Source organism: Coloeus monedula (assembly GCF_965178545.1).
Source record: "Coloeus monedula genome assembly, chromosome: 4".
Lineage (NCBI taxonomy): Eukaryota > Metazoa > Chordata > Aves > Passeriformes > Corvidae > Coloeus > Coloeus monedula.
Window position 1 is genome coordinate 26,738,743 of NC_138784.1, and position 12,986 is coordinate 26,751,728.

Below are 12,986 nucleotides of genomic sequence, written 5' to 3' on the forward strand. Positions count from 1 at the left end.
CCAGCTCCTGGCATGGCTGTGGGGAGATGCAGGTGGCCAGGCTTGGCTGGTTCCTGGCCGTGCAGGTGTCCATGCATGGGGAATGTGCTGATAAAGCCAGTGCCAGGGAAGCCTCTCTGGCTCAAAGCCCTGCTGTACCCCAAGGACCATTGTGCTGGAAAACCCTAAAGCCAGGAAAATGGGGACACCATTCAGACCTCTGAGTGCATTGACAATGGGTTCATTTTATTTAATTTTTACTACCATATTTTTCATCTCTATTCCCTTGGCTCTCCATGCAGACAAGATGGACAACCCTTTGCCCTGCACATAATGATGGAGAAGTGCACAGAACAAATCCCTCCCAGGCAGATTGGGCAGAAGGGGAGCACTGCCCCACCACAGCTGGCAGGCAGACACGATGTGGGGAAGGCACCTCACATGCTGTAACAGAGAGAGGATCCAAGGGGCACTCACTGGTTGAGGAATACAGTGTGGATCAAATTCCCACTCTGCACACTGCAAATGGTGGTGGCATCCCATATAGGGAGATGCCTGGCTTAAGCTCCAGCAGAAATGAGAGCAGAGTCCTTACCTGAGCATAAAGAGGGGCTTTTTCAATAGAACTTTTATGGGTGTTCCTTTTTCAAATTCCCAGACCGTCTGGGGTGGGCAGTGCATCTACAGGGCTGGGCTGCTGCTGTCATTGGGCGGGAAGTGGAGGTGGCTCCTGACAGTTCTGCTCCATTTCCCTCTCGCCCCCATCTTCCCTGAAACACGTTGCTCTGTCTTCTACAAGCAGTCCTTTTTCTAGTGACACAACATCCCCCAGCCTGGCTTTGGCTCTTTTCCCCACTCCAGATACACAAAGGTTGTTTGAAGTTACTTCACAAGGTTGGGTGCAGAGCATGAGGATGAGGAGATATCTAATTCATGCTGTGGCAATACCCCATCTGCAAAGGGCAGCATGGCTGTTGTGGGTAACTGGGACCCCAGCCCTTGAGCCTCCACAGCTTCTGCCACAGGTGTCTGGAGCCCCAGGCGACAGTCACTGGGCGCATGGACTACCTCTTCCACCATCCTCAGCCCCAAGGCTGAGATGGGGATCCATCCCATCCTGGATCATGCAGAGCCTCAGACAGATGAGGGTTCACCTCTGCCAGTGTGTTAAGGTCTGGGAGAGGAATTGTGATGAGGAATTGTGGCCTTGGCACCTGTAGCAGCGCCTGTGGCTGCCATTATGGGACAGATGCCATGACTCTGCCTCTAGTGCCACAGACAGGGGAGAAGAGAGGTGGTCACCCTTCAGCAGTAGCATCTGTCCTGCAGCCCCAGAGAGAGCTCAGGCTTGGGCAGGGAGTCACTTTACCATCATCAGAGGGACATCCCCTCAACACAGTGCCTCAAGCTGACCCTACTGGGCATATGGCACTCGGTGGCCCATTAATGCCTGGTGTCAGTGCCCCCACACCTTGCTTGGCCAGCCCTGTTCAGTGTCCAAAGCCTCCCGGATGAGGAAGCCACCTCGCCTAAGGAAGAGCAGACCCACAGATAGTGCTTCATGTAAATAACCCCCCAAAGCACTTCTAAGTGACCAATCACCTTCTCTAGGGGCTTCTCACCCAAGCCAGTCTCTGTTCAGCCAGGGGGGATCAGTTGCTGTAATTATTCAGAATCAGCAATCCCACACTGACGAGTTCATTTCCCAAACAGAGCCCTTCATGTGCAGTAAAGCCACTTACAGGCAGGTGAAGAAATCCGTCTATGGGGAAATGCCTGGGATCAGCAACACCGGCCAGCTCTGGCACGCAGGCAAAGCCTTGAGGACACTCTCATAAATTCAGTCATCCTGCCTACACTCACATCACTCCCTGACTGCTTTTGTGCAGCGTGGAAGCATCCATCCCAAGTGACACACGGTATTTCTGCAGCGACAGTGAGCTGAAGTGACGGTTGTCTGGGGCTGTAACGACAAGTTCAGGGAGCTCCTTTAGATTAGCTGTCTCCATTGCCTGCCCCTGGTCCTCCCTAACTTCAGGGACTGTAGGTCAGAGCAAGGACAGATTTTTTCCCCTCTTCACTGCTTGGGAAGACAAACTTTTTTCCTGTACCCGTCTATGGAGAGGCTTCCCATGAGTGCCGATGGATGCCTGCCCCTGTGTGAGAGAGCCCAGAGGGCAGAGAGACCTGGGTGTCACAGAGTGCAGAAGATGGGGCGGCAGGACTGTAAATGGAGTAGATGCTGGGTGTGCCTTGCTCCATATGGCCCCAAGTCTCTTTTATTGAGGTCAGTAGCAAAAATCGAGCTACTACTGTGTGGGATTTGGTCCTAAAGTAAATCCCTGCTTCCTTTTCTCCTGTAGTTTCTGCTGTTCCAGCCCCATGTTCCCAGGAATTGCCCATCCAGCAGTAGACCTGTCGCTGCAAATGGCACAGCAGTCCCTGCCCCACTCCATCCTCACTGGCTGCGTCTCCTCTGCCTCCTCCCAATGGTTCAGCCATGGCAGCTGTCAACAGCTCGTTGTAACTCAGCATGATCCACTTTGGCTTCCTCCAGCATTTACAGGTGTAACTTGGGACTCAGCACAAAAATGACAGTCATCTTAAAAGGCTGGTCTTGCTAAAGGCAAAAGCTGGTTTTCAGAGAGCTCATACCCGTGGAAGGCTTCACTAGTCCCAGGAGCAGGCTGTCCGTGTCCACAGGGCTTGGCCAGAGCACTCCAGCCCATTCCCCTTACCCTCAGACTCTCTCCTCTCTGGGGCAATTCTGGGTGGTTTTGGTGGTGACCAGCGCTGTGGCCCCCAGCTCAGTGGCGGGCAACGGGAAGCTATGGTTGCGTTCCTCAGGCCGGGGGTACATGGTGGAGAGCAGAACAATGTCACCATCAGCATTGCCCTGGCAGCATGGCCTCTGCTTTGCCCTGGCTTTCCTGGGTGGCCCCGGCATCTTCAGGCTCCCATCAAGATGCAGGCATGGGGCTGGCTTCAGGGCACCATCTCCCTCTGGTATGGCAGGGTCCTGGCCAGGCAGGCGACTGGCAATGCTCACTTTCTCTGGGAAAGGACAAGAAAAGGGGGTTACTGGGCTCACAAAGCAGGGTCAGGCAGGTCCCAGGGAGACAGTCCTGTCCGGAGGGGAGAAGATGGAGCTGGAACAGGAGGAGTCTGCGAGGTCCCCACACCTCTCCTGCTGCAGATCTGCTCCTGCATACAACTGAGGAACTTCCCCCCCCCCCCAAAAGACAAGAGGGAAAGGCCAAAACTTGCACTTCCACTTTGAGTCCTCTTGCTAAACCCTGCCGGCAGCAGAGCAGCCCAGCCCGTGGCAGCTTGCCCTCCCCGACTGCCTCCCACTTAAAAATAGACTTGTTTACACACTTCGAATACAGGCGTGTGCCTCCAGCCCCAAGCCTCCTTCCACTTTCCACACATCCAGTGCCGCAGCACTGGGCTTGCTGTGGTGCAGCCTTGGGGGATGAAGAGGATGGGGACCAGGGCATGCAACAGGAGACTGAGATTGAGTAGTGCCTCCAACACTCTCCGTAATGGCCAAATCTCTCTCGCCACTGGATTTCTCCCTTCTCTTTCACTTTTGGTGTTTTTCCTAGGCATGTGCGTCATGGGCTGTCGCAGAGCAGAAAGGCCCCAGGTAATGTCCCCCTGGTCTGAGTCACCATCCGGCACTGCCAGAAATGTGCAGGCAAGCCAGAGCACAAGGACCAGCTGCCCCACCGTGTTCACCCACCTAGGTGGTAGGGCAGTGGTGGGTGCCAGCATCCCTATGAGGCAGCCCCTCTTGGGGGTCCTGGGGATACCCCCTACCTGGGAATGGGGAGGAGTGAAGCCAGGCAAGACTTTGCAGAAGATTGTTCAGGACTGAGTCAGCGCCAGTGCAGAGGCCCCTGAGAGGGGAAAGAGATGCCCCAACAAAATGGGCCATCATAGAACACTGTGGCCTTACTCTCCTGGAAGTACCCAGCCAGGAAAGGCTCAGCCCCATCCCTGGAACCCCAGCCCTGATTTTGATACAGCAGATAACCCTTTGCAGTGCTGCAGTGTACTGTCAGTGGGGCTGGCCCTGACATCCCACTGGGGTCTTTGGGATGCATATTGCAGTATGCAGCTCAAGAAGCAAGCTGGGCGGTCCACACAGGACCCCATTGCAGTGCCACATGGAGAGGCTGCCTCTGGAGCCATCTGAAGGTGTCCACCACTGCCCCCACTACTCCCACTCCATCCATGGTCTTCTGGCTACTGGGGGAGAGGACTCTGACCACTGAGCTCACAAAGCTACTCACCAGTGTTCCATACATGTCCCCTGTGGAGAGGGGACTGTGCCAGGACATGCTTTAAGCAAACAAAGGCACAGAGAGACCTGGCAAAGGGAGGGATGGCTCAGCAGGGTTGCACTGGCAGTCAGGTACAGGCATAGGTTCCCAGGGAATGCAGGACGCTGTCACTCGGGAAGTGATTCAGATGCCCAAAATGTCACGGGATGCCTGTGGAACTGATGTTGAGGTGGAGGAGCTAGCCTGGACAAGGATGTGCCTCAGGGGAGCCAGCAGTTAGTGATCCCACTTACCCCAGGGTCCTCAGGGTGTTGTGAGAGGGAGAGGAAGAGGTCCCCTACCTTTGTCCTCTTCATCTGCCGCCTTCCTCTTTCTTCTCCACTTTCCCACCTTGCAGGCCAGGAAGCCACAGAGTGCGGCCAGAACCAGGATGAGCCCCACCACCACCAGGACCCCAAAGATCAGGAAGGTGCTGGTCAGCGTGGGTGCCAGGGTAGGCTCTGCTGTGGGACGAGATGGCAGTAGTGTGAGGAGGGGGAGAGCTGAAGCTGGGAAGGAGGGCAGCAGCATTTTTCACTTGGCTGGCTGGCCTGGGCCCTGCAGTAGCAGGGAAGAAGTGTGGCACTTAACTGCTACCCACCCATCACCAGCAACAAAATGTCCCCCTGCTTGATGAGACCCTTATCCTGCTCGCTGCCCCTGGGTGGTAGGAAATGAGAGTTTCTGCTCTTCCTACAGTAACTCCTGGGGCAAGTTGATCCACCCTGGAGAGGATCACCTGACTTCTCTCTATACCATGTTCCTCTTACTGGAACTGGCTGCCCTCTTCCCCTCTGCTTTAGGTGAAGGCAGTGCTTCATCCTCCATTGCCACCTCCACAGCCATCCTCAGGAGAAGGTGCCTTCCACCTGCTCACCCCTGGGGTGCCCCCAGCCTCCTTGGCCCACCACCACCCAGCCCTGAGGAGCTCAGAGTGCAGCTGCCCTTGTCCCCTTACTTGTGTTGTCCTTGAACAGCTCGGAGCACTTGATGCACGACTTGGTCAGGGTGTCAAAGCACTCGAAGGAGAGGCAGGAGCGGGCAACGGCAGCTTTTCCTGATGAGGACATGGCAGAGTGGGAGTGAGAGCCCAGCTCTTGCATGGCGTAGCAGTGCTGGGGCCGCTGGAGTGTGAAATCGCAGTGCCCTGGGCCCCGTGGCAGAGGGAGATACAGTCTGTCAAGCTGCGTCGTCTCCCTTGGGGCTCACACTCGCTGTGCGTGGCCTGGGGCGGATCTTCACCAGGGAGGAGGAGAGCAAGCAACCAAGCCCTACCCCTGCCTGCCTTTGCAATGTGCCCTCAAGCTACCCCTCTCCTCCAAAATATGCTTCTGAAATCCCCGCAGCCCCTTGTGTGCCTCAGCCACGCAGCACCTCGTACCCAGTGGTATTGTGTCCCAGGCTGACCTTCTTGATCCTCACTCTTCCCCTGCCCACCTGCATGCTGCCCCCAGCCCAGGCATGTCCCCCAGCCTGCACCCTCCCTTGCTTGCAGTGAAAAGCCTCCTCGGCCTCCTCCAGTGTCTGCAGGAGACTTTCCTGTACACAGATCTTTACAAGACTCCATCCCAGGGCCACAGATCTGCAGATTTCATCTGCAGATTTCATCCACAGATTTCTGCGTTTTTGGATTGGAAACGCAGAAAAGGACCAGAGGAGAAAAGAGTGAAAGGGCACTGATGTTTCCCCTTTTAAAAGCTTCCACTGCCCCCAGGACACATCCTGTCAGTGACTGCTCTGCAAGCAGGCCAACTGCTGTATGTTCTCCACCTCTGCTGATGGTGCTTTCCATCACCTTGCTCTCTCCATCTTCTCCGTCACAGACCTAGACCCATGGCTCCTCAGCACCATGTCTCATTCTCCAGGGTTCAGATCTGGTTCTGCTCAGTAAATGTGCAGGGCATGGGCAAAGCAGGTCACACTGAGCAAGCCTGGTCCCCAAACCATTGGAAGGGACTAAAAAAACCCATTAATAGTCTTAGGTGTTCCTGATCAGGAGCAGGAAATGTACTTCCCCCATGTCGAGCAGAAAAAATGTTCCACCACAATTACCCACACATCAAAGCTTGATGCTTGAGACCTAAAGAGATGGATTTCAGTGATGTAGGTGGATCTCTTCCATTCCTACTGGCCAAAAGTCACATCCTCTTTTTCTTCACTCCGTAAGAAAGAAAGGGGCCAGCCACAGTTGTTGGCTGGCTCTCAGTTGAGGGAAGCAACTCTGGTGACCTGCCCTACCCAGGAGATCCCTAATAGGGCTTTACTGATGGAGTCATGTCCTTCCAGCAGCTACAGCATGTGGATTCTTTCTAATGAGGCCTCTGCTGCCCACTGTCCTGCACCAAGGCTGGGAGGGGAGGAAGAAAAAATCGAAAGGGTGCTCTGGCTCAAGGTGACAGAGTACCAGGTGACCCTCTGGGCAGCTGAGGTCCTCTGAGACAGGCCTGAGGACTTGGTCCGTGAATATGCCTGTCCCTCTCCAGTGACTGCTGTGCAATCTGAGCCCACAGCCTCCACATCGCACCCTCTGAAGCCCTGAGTGGGATGCAGTCACCAGCTCCCCATGCTAGATCTCAGCCCAAGTGCAGTTTTTCTGTACCCCATGCCCAGCAGGGGAGGAGCTGCCCTACAGCATGTCTCCCTCCCTGCCAGCAGCATTCCCAGAGGGTAGTTTGCATCATAGCAGTGCCAAAGCAGCCCCAACACAGTCTCGGTCCCACCTTAGGCGCGGCAGGGCTCCAGGCAAGCCTAAGTCCCGGCCAAAAACCAGTCACTGTCCTCCCAGTTCCACACCTGCCGTGATTTCACTTCCCCTTCCAGCCAGTGTGGCCAGATGCTTGCTCCCTCACCCCTGTACCATGCCAGCAGGAATGGCTGCCAGAGGGCTGTGGGCTGCACTGAGGAGCTGCGAGAGCTCGGCCGTCATTCTTGTGCTTGTGGCTCCGTTATTCCCACTCCATCTTAGTCAAAACTCCCCAGTCGAGTGGGGGCATGCCAAGCACTTCCCTGTCTCAGTGCAGCCCTGAGCCACAAACGGCACAGCCACCTCGGCACCCTCTGCCTCGATGCTTGCCCTGAGCAGGCTGCGCTCGCCCCTGCTCCTATCTCCCAGGGGAATTGAGTCAAACAGTAGGATATCTCTCCATATCCTGCCTTAGCTGACCCTCTGCCTCTTGCACACCCCGGATGGGGACCGGGGCTGGGGTGCAGGCATAGGAGTCAGAGAGACAAGTGTCCAGCAGCAGGGCAGCAGAAGCAGCTCCAGGGGATGGAAAGCTGTGATGTAGCGCCATGACCCACAGCAGGAAGAAAAATAAAAGCCAAGGCTCGCTCCAGTCCGCATCTGAGCTCCACAATAGGGAGACCAGGCAAGGAGAGGGAACCTGGAATCCTCACTGTCCCCAGTAGGCAGCTCTCAGAAGTGCAAGTGCAGGGTCTAGGGCTGAGAAAATACATTGTCTTAAGGGATGGTGGGACTGAAGACATGCATGTAGGCAGAGGATCCCCTTAAAACATCCAGCGCTCTGTCAGGATACCTGTCCCCAAACCACCTCCTTGCTCTAAAGGCTTTGCTGTTCCTCTTGCCTTGGGGTGTTTCCACTGGCTTGTCTCCTTTTCCCAAAGAGGTATGCTCCTCCATCATTCCCGTTTTTCTCTCCTCTCAAATGCCCCCACTGTACTTCCCCCATGTCGATCATCTCTCAGTGACCCTCAGTCCCTGTTTCTGTGGGTCCCACCATAGGACTGTCACCCTGGCCCTCTTCCTGTCTCTCCTTCCTGCTTCGCTTAAAGTGTGGGGTGGGAAATGGTTCCCAGCATCTGCTGTACCACACTTAAAGATTAACACTGTGAGCCCTCCAGTCAAATATGCACACTGGGGAAAGCCCAAACCAAGTAACTTACACATGGCTTTCACCATGGAGGGTGAGATTTACATTAAAGCTCAGGGGCTGACAGCTCCCATTTCAGTACATGGCAAGAAAACTTGAAGTTCCAAATGCATGGTGGGGAGCCCAGAGATGGCAGCTGCCATGCCCTCTTATAAATAAAGTTCTCCCAAGTCCTGCTACATGGAAGGATGTTGCAAGCCTCATTGCTGCCACTGACCTTAACCTATTCCCCCCCATTTTCTCAGCCCTCTTTATCGTGCTCTACAGGTCTTCCCTGCCCACTTCCCAGCTTGTCTGCCTCCTCCTGGGCCAAGAAGGTATGTTTGGATTTACACATGGTAATGCTTACTCAAGGAGAAAAACAGTGCTGACTACCCCAGCAGCACTCACACGTGGGCCTGCTCACGAGCATGGCCCAGGTTCTGGGCATCAGCTGTCCCCCTTTTCATCTCCCCCATCTTTGCCTCCCCTACCCTTCCTAACTGTGATCGTTTTTGGAATAGCAAAAGTTAAAGCTTGGTAAGTAGTTTGAGCTGTTTGCATCTCAGAGCTGAATACGCTTGATAATCGCACAAATGCATAATTAAAGAGCAGAAAAAATGACTCACTGGATAAGGAAATGCGCTTTTCTTATCTCCTCTGCAGAGAAATGAAAGCCCCAGGAGCCTGGGTCTCTGGCTAAGTCCTTTTATTAAACAAATAAACCAGAAAAGATATCAAATGAGCGATTTAAGAATTATGTCTTCATCCCAGAGTCAGACAGCTCGATTTCCAGTGCAATTTGCTCCCATCCCACACCTGGAGGGATGGCTTTGGCCGAGGTCAGCTCAGATCAGCTGAGATCCCTGGGATGCCTGTGGTGGACAGGCAGTGCTGGTGTTCCAGGAGCGTGGAGGAATTGCAGCAGCCTGCGAGGGCTCGTGCACACATGAGTGACTGAACTTGTGTGAGCGGTTCCTCTGGTGTCAGGGGTAGGTGAAGTGACTCACGCATGCACTTGCAAAACCGTGTGTAGCAGAAAATATCCCCCGAAAGTTCACCTTGTGCTCGTGCACACCGGAAACCCAAAGGCTTGTTGAGCAGAGAAGTTGTGAGGTGTTTACTGAGCAGACCTAGTTACCTCAGGACAAACCTCTGACAGGATGCACCCAATGCCTCGGGAACATCTCGGCACAGCCTGACATCTGCCCCGCATTCAGATGGTGCCACTAGAATGCTTTGGTTGGAGCCAACCCCCAAAGTCCTTTTGGCACCTCATCCCAGCACGCCTTCCCAACACCCCTGAGTGGGCTGGTGGGAAACATTCCCAAAAAGTACCACTATGGCTATTAGGAGCAGGTTTCCCAGAGCTCCAGCATAAACCTCTTCCTCGGAATCCATTGGGACCCTTCTTAAAGCCAGGTGGGCTTAGGGACAAAATCTGGGGAGATTTTAGGAATAATACAACAAACCAAAGGTTTCAAGAGATTCACAATCACTCTAAACCCCAGATCCCTCTGTAGGTACTCTGCTTCCTATCAAGGGGGTTTGTGACACTGCTCAGCCACCTGCATGGGGTGTTTGGTGTGGGGCAGTGCCCCACCCTGCTGAATGTAATTTGGCTCCTTGCTCCTTGACTATGTGTCCCTGGAGCTGTGCTTGTCCGCAAGGCTAAAGAAAAATGGGCAGGTGTCCTTGGCTCTCTCTGCAAGGGGCCTTGGACCACTGCAGGGATAATGCTGAACATCCAAATTAGGCTTCTCAGTGGGCTGCCTGTTGAAGAACCATCTAGGGTTACAAAGCAGTGGGTCAACACTTCCTGAGCTCAAACTCCCTCTGCTCATTCCCACTCCCTCATTCATAGAGCCCAAGAGGGACACAGCAGCACAGAGGATATGGGAAAAACCTTCCTTGCCTGATTCAGCCCGGGAGGAGCTGAGCCCTTGATCTCCCATGGTGGGGAGGAGAGGTGTTTCCAGCCGGTGTGCTGGCTGCTCCTGCTGCTCTGCAGAGTGTGGGGAAGGGACTCAGCAAGGCTTGGGTCCCTGGCACTGCTCTGGCTCTTGAAAGCCCCTCTCCCATCATGAGCAACACAGCATTAGCTGAGCCTGGCTCTTCTGCCTGGATGTGAACAAACAGTACACAAACTCCCTGCCCACTCTGCCTGCAGCAGCGATGCTGCCCCCACCCCCATCCTGAGGAGAAGTGGGATCTTATCCTGCCTCCCTTGGGCAACTGGGGGGGGGGGGGAAGTGTCCCCCTAGTTTGGCCTGTGGCTGTTCATAGGGAGTGTTCACATGCTGTGACAGGGCCAGGCAGCACCTCCAGCACTGAAACAGAAACCAGTGGCTGAGAGTGATGTGTTGCCACAGGAAAAATCTCTGAACAGGTGGGTTCAGCCAGATCAGGCATTGCTTACGCCGGGGTGAAAATCTCCCCAGTACTCACAGTGGGAAGCCCCACTACTGCACTCTCAAGGCATGAATCTCCAGCAGATGACTCCAGAGCCAAAAATCAAAACCACACTTGCCCCAGTATCTCTGTAACCTTCTCCAGCTTCCTACAGACCATTAGGTACCAGCCTGGTGTAAAAAGGCCAGAGTGATTTCATTTGCACAGGCTTGAGTGCAGAATAATGTTATAAATTTCCATGACTGTATTAAGGATGCGATGTTAGGATTTGGCCTGTGCACCTCCTCTTCCGGCTGGCATCTGGGCTCAATGCCTTGGCCATCCTGCCAAAGCCCAGAGAAGAAACAGGAGTGCAACACAGAGTAGGGAAGGAGATAAAGGGGAGGATGAGGAGTTGCTGCAGCTGCAGAGCTGAGGAGGTGGAGAGTGACTGCCAGCAGCCCTGTGCCATATTCACCACCCCTGCGGATGAACTCCAAGGAACCTGCGGGCAATGTCCATTGATTCCCTTTCAAGGGGAGAGCCCTACCCACAGCTCGCAGGGGTTCCCTCTGTAACAGCCACACCAGCTTCTGAGCCTTTGGGGCCTTAAAGGCTCTAGCTGGAAGAAGGATGAGTTGCTTTGGCACAGGCTGTCACAAGAAGGGAGATGCTGGGGGGAGCAAAGAGTTCTGCCAAGGTAGGCGGATATAATCCCCCCTCCCAAGATGCCCTCCCCATTTCCTATCTCAGTGTAAGCACCTACATGGGAGGTGTTGCCTGCATTTTGCCACAGTCCACAGGGAAGGCTGCCTGTCTATCCCCATGAAAGATCTCCTGGCCAGCACAGGTCCCTTTCCCTTCCACACTGCACCCCCAGCACTGCAGAGGGCTGGACCACCAGAGGATGCAGGCAGGCTTCCAAGGGGCTGTGCAGCAATGTAGCATTTCCCATCACCCAACCTAAAAATGCACATTAGAGGCTGAGGGCAGGAATAGCTTTCTACCCCCTAATAATCTTGTCTCTAAGCTAGATAACTAGGACTGCAAATCCCTGGTGATAATCACAGCCACCATGCCTGCAAGCTCTCCCCCAGACCATTCATCTGGCTTGATGATGCTTTAAAGAGACATCTAATGAGGATAATCTGATTCAAATCCCCTCCTGCTTTTGGGCAGCAGAGCAATTCAGGCCCCCTCAAACTCCTTCTTCCTCCATGACTCTCTTTATTTCCCCTTCTTATATGAATCACTGTGGGGTTTCCTTTGCTTTTTGCATTACTATTTTAAATCTTTGATATGACCCCTGCAATCAAGATTCAGTCCCTTTAGAACCTAGTTAACATGAAATCAGACTCAGTTTTACTCATAGCCTTATAATAGGATGCTGGCCGCTGCTTCAGCTCTCACTTTGGGTGCAGGGAGCATTGCAGCCTGCTTTAAAAATTCCCTCTTTACCTGATTCAATCAGAACCACTTACAGGAGATCCACACACACATTTCAAGCTTGGCAAGAGAGTCAAGCTTTGGGAAGTGGGGAAGATCTCAATCACACTCAGCTTTCAGTGCAGAGCAGATGGCGAACATTCCGACTATATAATTTATAGCACAACATCACTATGTATTAGTCCCATACAGTGGCTGAGCTCAGCCAAACCACAGCTCATGCACACTCAGGGGGGATTCTCACAGGTGATGCTCCACATGCAACCTGGGTAAGACCCAGGTTTTGAAGAAAGCACACACTTCATGTTTCATCTCCTTTATAACACAGAACAGAAGATGCAGTGCAGAAGCCCTCGTCCCAGAGGGTTTTCCTCTTCCCCCTGGACTGGGCAAACACTTCCCAGCCTGCAAACTTGTGTTTGAAGTAGGTCTGTATTACACAACATCTGCGTGCAAGCAGCTCCCCTTCCCTTCTCTGCGAGCAGCTCCCGCAGCAGAATGATGGATGCCAGGGCAGCCCAAGGCCAGGTGTTGGGGTTTGTTTGCACTTCTTCAGGGCTGCCATACCATGCTGGCACAGCCTGGCATGCAGCATGCTGGGGGTCACAATGCCCAAGAGGGACATGCACCACCACCAACAGCTCAATTTCAGCAGTGCCTAAGCTTCCCTGCCATGCCTTTCACCCAGACACGTACACAGGGGTGCAGTGAAGGACCTGTAGGTCAGGAGGCAGAGTTGCTCAGGATGGCCAATTTGGGTTGTAATGAAGAGAAAAGGTAAAAAGGCAACATCAGGTAGTAAAAACACTCCCTCCAGAGCAAGGTGATGGCAGCTCCAGCCTTGTCTCTAAGGTTGCAGAGTTTTCAAACCCCTGCATGGCTAAAAAAAGTCCTGGAGATAAATGTGCAAGATCAAGCCTTTACAGGTACCTGGTGTGCAGGCACAGAGTGACACTGTGCTATCCCAGGGCTT

The 12,986-nt window shown here is 53.8% G+C and overlaps 1 protein-coding gene across 1 annotated transcript; it reads right to left on the reverse strand.

Annotated features, from left to right (window-relative positions):
- Nucleotides 1-2,719: 2,719 nt before the first annotated feature.
- On the reverse strand, nt 2,720-5,410 carry TNFRSF13C (TNF receptor superfamily member 13C; the record flags this gene model as incomplete). The annotated part of the gene is made up of 3 exons (XM_082280930.1): nt 2,720-3,033; nt 4,610-4,771; nt 5,266-5,410. 3 exons carry the CDS (start codon nt 5,408-5,410, stop codon nt 2,720-2,722), a joined length of 621 nt encoding a protein of 206 aa, XP_082137056.1.
- Between the last annotated feature and the right edge of the window lie 7,576 nt (nt 5,411-12,986).